Source organism: Panthera onca, chromosome A1 (assembly GCF_046562875.1).
Source record: "Panthera onca isolate mPanOnc1 chromosome A1, mPanOnc1 haplotype 2, whole genome shotgun sequence".
Lineage (NCBI taxonomy): Eukaryota > Metazoa > Chordata > Mammalia > Carnivora > Felidae > Panthera > Panthera onca.
The window spans coordinates 103542517-103551367 of record NC_138339.1 but is presented as its reverse complement, the minus strand read 5'-3'; the positions used below and the strand labels follow the sequence as shown (position 1 = coordinate 103551367).

Below are 8851 nucleotides of genomic sequence, written 5' to 3'. Positions count from 1 at the left end.
CTTTCCTGCTACAGTCCACTGCAGAAGAGGAAAGTGTGTAACAATAAGCAAGATTAGAGCCATAACTGCTTCTCAGTTTCTCCAACTCTTGCTGCCCCACTGGCACTTTTCAGAGGCCACCAGCCACTCCCTGTGCGAGCTCCCGCTGCGCTCAAGGTCTCCGCTCCAGGCCGGCGGCACACTGCCTGTTCGCCTCTCCAGGTGGCAGCACAGCTGCGAGAGAGCAGAGGCCTGGCCCCGCCCCCTCTCGAACGTCTCCGCGGGATCGCCCAGGAAACGCATTCTCGGAGGAACAGGCAGCCGCCAATGGGAAGGGAGCGAGTGCCACGAACAGACCAATGAGGAGGGAGCAGTGCGGGGTTTAAACCTGAGGCTGGGTACTGCTCCTCCCGGCGTGCTGCGGAGGAACGACTGTTGGTCTGCGGTGCGTTCAGGTCCCCGGCTCTTCGGTGGCTCCCGTGCTCTGCTTCTCCCCGTTGAGCTGCTGCCTGGTGAAGAGGAAGCCATGGCGCTCCGGGTCACCAGGGTGAGCTGCTGCGGACGATGAACAAACGCGGCCTTCCTGGCTTGCTGCGTGTCCTCGCATCCTCTGTCGCCTGCCGGAGGCTCTCGAGCGGACCAGGGCAGCGATTTGGGGAGGAGGACGGGGGCGGGGGGGATCGGTGGGCCCCTGGCTTGGTGGGGGAGTTAGGTGGACCGACGAAGAGAGGAAGAGAACTGGACCAGCCTTGGATAAATGCTTGCCGCGAGTGGGGAGGGCGATGGAGGGTCCACAGGAAACCTCTTTTAAAATGTGATAGAGGGCCCCAGAGCCGACACCCACCAACCTCATAACCCCCTTCCCGGAGAGAAAATGCCTGCAATTGCAGGCTTTTTTATTTCCTTTCAAATGTAAATTCGTGGAATTTTAGGGTCGGCCGGGACTAAACCGACAACCCCTGAATAGATGAGTGAAGAGGTTCTAGGAAGAAATTGACATGTCACAACCGAAGGGTAGATCCTGGAACCCCGGTTTTCCTTGGGAACCCTTTTTTTTTTTACAGCCAACTTTTGTCCTGAGAGCCTCTCTCTTGCCCCACCTTAATTGACCCTTGACTTACTCCGCTCTGATTGGGCCAGCTCTGAAAGTGGTCTTGCTTCTTTCAGAACACGAAAGTTAATGTTGAAAATAAGGCAAAGATCAGTATGGCAGGCGCAAAGCGCGTGCCTCTGGCCACTGTTGCAGCCTCCAAGCCGGGACTGAGGCCAAGAACAGCCCTCGGAGACATTGGTAACAAAGTCAGTGAACAGCCACAAGCCAAATTGCCTCTGAAAAAGGTAACTATCTCTTCCTGATCTAACTTCTCTGTAAGAGTCCACCTTACAGCTGTGACCCTTGATGCAGAAACAGTTCATTTTCTTCTTTCATCCACAGGAAGCAAAAACTTTGGCTCCTGGAAAAGTTATTGCTAAAAAAATACCAAAACCTCTGGACAAAGCACCCGAGCCTGTGTCTGTACCTGTGCCAGAACCAGAGCCAGAACATGAGCCTGTTAAAGAAGAAAAGCTTTCTCCGGAGCCTATTTTGGTAAACTTACTTTGGTTTGGTTGTTTCTTTCCCTCATTTAATAATAACGTGGAATCAGTGTTTGAACAAATAGTAATAATAGTAACATTTATAGAGTGCTTAGCAGGAGGTAGCCTCTGCACTTCAAATACATTTAACTCCCCCAATCTTTAATTTTTTTTTAATGTTTATTTATTTTTGAGAGAGAGAGAGTGTGTGTAAGCGAGGGAGAGGCAGAGAGAGGGGGAGACACAGAATCCGAAGCAGGCTCTGGGCTCTGAGCTGTCAGCCCAAAGCCTGATGCGGAGCTCAAACCCACAAACCCAGAGATCATGACCTGAACCAAAGTCAGACGCTTAACCAACTGAGCCACTCAGGCGCCCCATAACTCACCCAATCTTTGTATTGACTCTCTTACTTGTATTCCTACCTCTACTTTTTAGATAATGGCTTAGAGAAGTATTAGGTAAATTTTCTAGAGTCACACATCTGATCACACATATGGACTTAAACCCAGGCCATCTGGCTTCAAAACCTAGGCTCTAAATCGTTTTGTTATACTGCCTCCCCCCTCTTTTATTTATTTATTTATTTATTTATTTATTTATTTATTTATTTTAAGTTTATTTGAAAGAGAAAGTTCTCTCAAAGGGGCAGAGAGAGGGAGAGAGAATCCCAAGCAGGCTCCATGCTTTCAATGTGAAGCCCACTGCGGGGTCAAACCCTCGAACTATGAGATCATGACCTGAGCCAAAATCAAGAGTCGTTGGAAGCTTAAGAGACTGAGCCACCCAGGAGCCCCTCCTGCTCTTTATTAATGGTATTGATTTATCATATGTGCATGGATCAAAGATTTTACTGTCTTTGGTACAAGCCATCTGACCAGAATTTATTGACTGAAACAGATGATCTTGAATCCTTTTACTCCCTAATGTGGCCACTGAATAATTAATAAGCCTGTAACACTGGAATATATAAAAGTGTAAAGCAGAAAAAAATGTAGATTTTCAGAGTAGATAAAATGAGTTAACATTTGGCCTCAAAAACTAAAATTAAGAACTTAACTAAACATCAGTCATGTAAATATATCCACTCCTTTGAAGGAGAAACAGGACACCTAAAAGGGGCTTTGCTGGATTTACAATGAACTGCATTTAATGAAGCTCTAATTTTATAAGAATACTTTTTTTTTTTTCAGTGTTTATTTTGAGACAGCACATGAGAGAGAGCAGGGTAGGGGCAGAGAGAGAGGGAGAGACAGTGAATCCCAAGCAGGCTCTGCACTGAGAGTGCAGGGCTCAATGTGGGGCTCGAACCCATAAACTGGAGATGACCTGAGCCAAAGTCGGACGCTTAACAGACTGAGCCACCCAGGTGCCCCTACAATGGCATCTTTAAATTAAAAAACAAAAAGTAGGTGCCCCTGGGTGGTTCAGTCAATTGAGCATCCCACTCTTGATTTCTGCTCAGGTCCTAGGATCTGCCAGGGTGGTGGGATCAAGCACAGGCTCCACTCCTAAATAAAAAATTGCATACATACATACATACATACATACATACATACATACAAAACAAAGTAGTTAAAACCAGTTGAGAAAATGATCTGTAAAAGTCATTCAGCCTAGCCCCTTGTATCTAAGGGTGGGAGATCTGAGGCTGTTGCTTTAGTGTTAACATTCTGGACATGACACATGAAACCTATAGCATGTACAGTCATACCAACTATGTGTGGTTTCCTTGAAAGTCCCATACTGATGGTCTTTGCTGTCCCACTTATTTAAAAAAGGCCTTTCCTACCCTCACACTCTTTTAGCTAGTAATCTTTTCATCTTTCAAAACAGTTCAAACAGGTGCCTGGGTGGCTCAGCCACTTGAGTGATCGACTTCGGCTCAGGTCCTGATCTCACAGTTTGTGAGGTCAAGCCCCACGTCGGGCTCTGTGCTGACAGCTCTGAGCCTGGAGCCTGCTTGGGATTCTGTGTCTCCCTCTCTCTCTTCCCCTCCCCCACTCATGCTCTGTCTCTCTCTGTCTCAGAAATAAACATTAAAAAATAAATTAAAAAATAGATAGATAGATAGATAGATAGATTCAAATCCCTTTGAGGACACTATAAAGACCATGTCTTGCACAGGGCTTGACTAGAAGAACATGATCAATGAATGTTTGAACAAAGGGGAAACTGGAGCTTGAAGGAAATGGTTAATGATAACGAATGAACTCTGTTAGTCCTTGGTAGGCAGAACAGACATTGTGTTTTCCTGGGCAGTGAGAAGCAGTCCATGTTTTGAAATGAAGACAAAAGACTCATTCATTTGGATTGACTTCACATGACACTGATAAACAGATTTGTTATTTACTCATTTCCTTTAGAAGAAAGTCTACCATGTGATTTCGTTTGCTTTTTCTCTGTTTTACCCATTCGTGTCGAGGTTCTACTGATTTCAAAGTGGCTCATTCTGTTTGGGCATTTCACTTTTGTATTAATCATGTCCTGAAGAGAAACTGAATAAATTTGAAAAGAAACTAATTTTCCTTTAAGGAAATGAATTGTGAATTATATGTCTTTTTAGCAGTTGGTCTGTTGAATCGGTACCAATAATTGGGCCTTCATTCCCGGATGGTATGCTTCTCTTTGCTATTATTTCAAAAGGTTTCTCTATTTCAAGGTTGATACTCCGTCTCCAAGCCCAATGGAAACGTCTGGATGTGCCCCTGCAGAAGAATATCTGTGTCAGGCTTTCTCTGATGTAATTCTTGCAGTGAACGATGTGGATGCAGAAGATGGAGCTGATCCAAACCTTTGTAGTGAATATGTGAAAGATATTTATGCTTATCTGAGACAACTTGAGGTCTGTATTACTTCCAGAATATTTGTTTTTTCTAAATGGTGCTTAGCTTTATTAAAGATATTTTGCTTTGTTTACAAGAATTCAAGCAGGATGTAAGTAGCGTTTCTTAACAGATGCCACTTGGAAATTCTTCTTCGTGGGGTACCAAAAATCAAGTCCCCAGACAAACCAAGGATATCTTTTGTTTGCCATTTTGGACAGAGAAAATTCAAAGTGACACTGGGTACTGCCCGAATGCTTTTTTTTTTCCTCTTTTTCAAAAAAAATTTTTTGATGTTTATTTTTAAGAAAGAGAGTGCAAGCTGGGGAGGGGCAGAGAGAGAGGGAGACATAGAATCTGTAGCAGGCTCCAGGCTCTGAGCTGTCAGCCTAGAGCCTGATGCAGGCCTCAAACTCAACGAACCACGAGATCATGACCTGAGCCAAAGTCAGATGCTTAACCAACTCAGCCACCCAGGTGCCCCCAGAACCCTAATGAATGTCCATAGGTTAAGGATGGGCAATTCCCAGGCTCTGTGTTTGAGGATTAGAGGCAGGAGGTAGGCCATAATGGAGAATATGCCGAAAAACTATAACCACCAGCAGCGCAAGGCACTTTGGGTCCTTGTGGCTGATGTGCATGTAACACCAGGGAAATTTTTCTGTGTCTGAGAGTACAATAAAAAAGTTTTTGGTTTTCTTCCATTTCATATCCCTTCTGAAACTTCATATTAGTGGCATATGCCCTCTGCTCCTCCTGCCCGCCAAAACAAGGAAGCATTCTGTATGCTAACAAAAAAGCAAACAAGCACATTTGCCCAGTTGTGTGTTTATAAGGCATTCTCTTCTTTCAGCACCATTTAACATCTTTTCTCTCTTGTCTGGTTCTTCTGGGCATCCAAAAGATTTTCTATACAATTGTTCTGTAAGAAGACTTCCTTGCCAGGACCAGGCTTCCACTTTGGGTTTCATCTCCCTTTTTAAAGTTATCTAACTTTGGTGGGGTGGGTTTAGCAGATGTATGCGTTGGTCCTTGATGGTTCATTCTTTTTACCTATGGTGTGTTGAGGGTTTAAATCCTATAGCAGGAGAGTGGTAGCATATAGGTTCCAGCTGATCTGGAAAATAGCTGGTGCTATTTTTCTCTACTTCATAAAGCTCAGGTTCTGGGTTTATAGTCTTAAGTGAAAAGATCTGAGATGATGGCAAGATATCTTGGGGTTGAAGTGGTTACAGAGTGTGGGCAGGTAACAGTGATGGTAAGTTGAACTTAGTGAGATCTGCCAATATGAAAAACCTGTCAAACTGCCCTATTTAATGTTTGCTTTCTTCCTCAGTGATAGAGCTGTTTGTAGTGACAGTATGAAGAATTAAGTTGACACCTGTTAGAGATTCTAAATGCTCCATTACTGTTCTGTGATGACTAATATTTCTGATCAGAAATGTCACAGGTAGTCTTGCTTCTAAAGGATAATCAGCATTCTTTTGCAGGAAGAGCAAGCAGTAAGACCAAAATACCTACTGGGTCGTGAAGTCACTGGAAACATGAGAGCCATCCTAATTGACTGGCTAGTACAGGTTCAAATGAAATTCAGGTTACTGCAGGAGACCATGTACATGACTGTTTCCATTATTGATCGGTTCATGCAGGTGAGCATAATTCAGTACCTGAGGGTTCTCCATTCCAGGGTTCTAGCTGAGTCCTAAGAAACAAACTTCTCCGGCTAACATCTGTCTTGTGGGGTAGAATGTCATTAATTGAGATTTTGCTCTTAGAATGTTTTTTCCCATGTTCCCTTCATAGCTATGTTGTCTCTTTTTTTTCAAGTACATATTAGTTGTTCATCAGGTTGGAATTCCCATTGCAGAATAATTGTGTACCCAAGAAGATGCTGCAGCTGGTTGGTGTCACTGCCATGTTTATTGCAAGTAAATACGAAGAAATGTACCCTCCAGAAATTGGTGACTTTGCCTTTGTGACTGACAACACTTACACCAAGCACCAAATCAGACAGATGGAAATGAAGATTCTAAGATCTTTAAATTTTGGTCTGGGCCGCCCTCTACCCCTGCATTTCCTTCGGAGAGCATCTAAGATTGGAGAGGTACAGATTTCTTGGATAATCTTTAGTATGGGACATTATGAAATACTGCTAATCACAAAGATCTGATTCACCTGACTTATAACTCTACATGAGGAAGACATCAAGACGTTCTTTATTTCCAGTCAGGCTATGTATTAATGTTTTCATTGAGGCTTTCCATGGGTAGTTGAATTTGACAGTTTAGAAAAATTCTTTTAATGTTTATTTTTGAGAGAGATATAGCATGAGTGGGGGAGGGGCAGAGAGAGAGAGAGAGAGGGAGACACAATCGGAAGCAGGCTCTAAGCTCCCAACTGTCAGCACAGAGCCCAACATAGGGCTTGATCTCACAAACTGTGAGATCATGACCTGACCCGAAGCCAGATGCTCAACCGACCGAGCCACCCAGGCGCCCCAGCATTTGAGAGTTTATAGACAAATACTTGTAATTATAGTTAAGGGTATACTGGTTATTGCCATAACAGAATTCTGACAAAAGCTCAGAGACCTGTGGGTTTTGTTTCAGGTTGATGTTGAGCAACATACTTTGGCCAAATACCTGATGGAGCTAACTATGCTGGATTACGATATGGTGCACTTTCCTCCTTCTCAGATTGCAGCAGGAGCTTTTTGCCTAGCACTAAAAATTCTCGACAATGGTGAATGGGTAAGCTCTTCCTGCAGACTTACATTACCCAAAGCTTTTAAATTTTAAGTGATGTTTGCGCTAATACTGGACTGTTTTCATTAAAGGACAATTCAAATGATTTCTAAAAATAGAGCATCGACTGAGAGAATGATTAAAAATGTTATCTTGTTTACTATGTGTTCATAAGATACTCCCACTTCGTTACCTAATTTCACCTTACACAGATGAAGACTCTCAGGCGGGTCAAATGACATGCTAGAAGTCCATTCATACTCCCTGATTCTACACATATTTCTCCTATGTGCCATGTGCTACCCTAGGCCTTAGGAGTAGTATTAGGCATGCGAATGTTGGTGTCAAACAATTTGGAGCCCAGCTTTGGGGGGTACACTAGTCAGCAATTAAAGAAGTTTAATTAGGTTTGAGCACATTAGTGTATAATAGGTTTAATAAGTACAGGGTCCTGGAGAAGCATGAAAGAAGAGTATTTGGGGAAGAAAGCATCTTAAATTTATCTTAAATTTCAGTTATAATCAGTCCTACAGAATCCCTCTTCCTACCCCTACTCTTGACTAACTTACAGAAATTTTCTGAGAACCATTCTTCATGAGCATTTCTAACATTAACTTTTGTTGCCGTAGACACCAACTTTACAGCATTACCTGTCATACACTGAAGAATCCCTTCTAAATGTTATGCAACACCTGGCTAAGAATATAGTCATGGTGAATCGTGGGCTTACAAAGCACATGGTAAGTCAGGGGCATTGTAAGGTGTTGGGAGGACAAGTGAAAATACTTAAGACTTCAAGTCTGTAAATGAATAGTTTATTTTCAAGGAGTTGATTTTTTTTTTTTAATAATGTTATTGTTTTAAGTGTATTAATACTTGAGAGAGAGAGAACACCAAGAGAATGAGGGGGAGGGAGAGAGAGAACGCCAAGCAGACTCCACGCTGGAAACGGTGTGGAGCCCAACCCAGGGCTCTGTCCCACGAATTCTGAGATCCGTGACCTGAGCCAAAACCGAGGCGCTTAACCAACTGAGCCACCCAAGTGCCCTTGGAATTATTTTAAGTGACTCTCTGTACTATTGGGTCTCACAATGTTTTCCTTTTTCCCTTCATTAATTATTATGCTTTTGTCTTCCAGACTATCAAGAACAAGTATGCCACATCTAAGCATGCTAAGATCAGCACTCTAGCACAACTAAATTCTGCACTAGTTCAAGATTTAGCCAAGGCTGTGGCAAAGGTGTAACTTGTAAACTTGAGTTGGAGTACTATAATAACTACAAATAAAATTGGCACCATGTGCCATCTGTACATATTATATGTTACGTTTACTTACTTTTAATAAAGTTTGTGGTCCTTTTTATTTCTTACACCTTAACTCATTTGAATGTGGCTACTTCCTAACTCAAGGGTAACCAAAAAGGTGTGTTAAAGATACGATGGGGAATATAAAAAGTGCTTTCAGTTTATTGGGACCCAGCACATATATATAATTGTTACTTGTGTGGTGTTTGTTTTATGTACCTGGCTTTGCATTCTTGTATGAATTACTATGGTCATGAAGGCATTTAAAGCTGTTCTCTAGGGCATACTGCATGTAAGCCCAATTATCTTGGAGAATATGCTGCCTTATTCTGTCAAAGATCTGCCACCTTACCCCTAGTCCTCCTGTTTTATGTTTCTTCTGGTGGTTTCTGCCATAATTCTAAGTAGTTTTTACTTCTACCACTA

The 8851-nt window shown here is 42.8% G+C and overlaps 1 protein-coding gene across 1 annotated transcript; it reads left to right on the top strand.

Annotated features, from left to right (window-relative positions):
* The first annotated feature begins 320 nt into the window (after nt 1-320).
* On the top strand, nt 321-8490 carry CCNB1 (cyclin B1). The gene is made up of 9 exons (XM_060635639.2): nt 321-526; nt 1147-1317; nt 1415-1567; nt 4214-4396; nt 5867-6025; nt 6244-6480; nt 6986-7126; nt 7750-7860; nt 8259-8490. The coding sequence occupies exons 1-9, from the start codon at nt 506-508 to the stop codon at nt 8364-8366; spliced, it is 1284 nt and encodes a 427-aa protein (XP_060491622.1). The 5' UTR covers nt 321-505; the 3' UTR covers nt 8367-8490.
* The last annotated feature ends 361 nt before the right edge of the window (nt 8491-8851 follow it).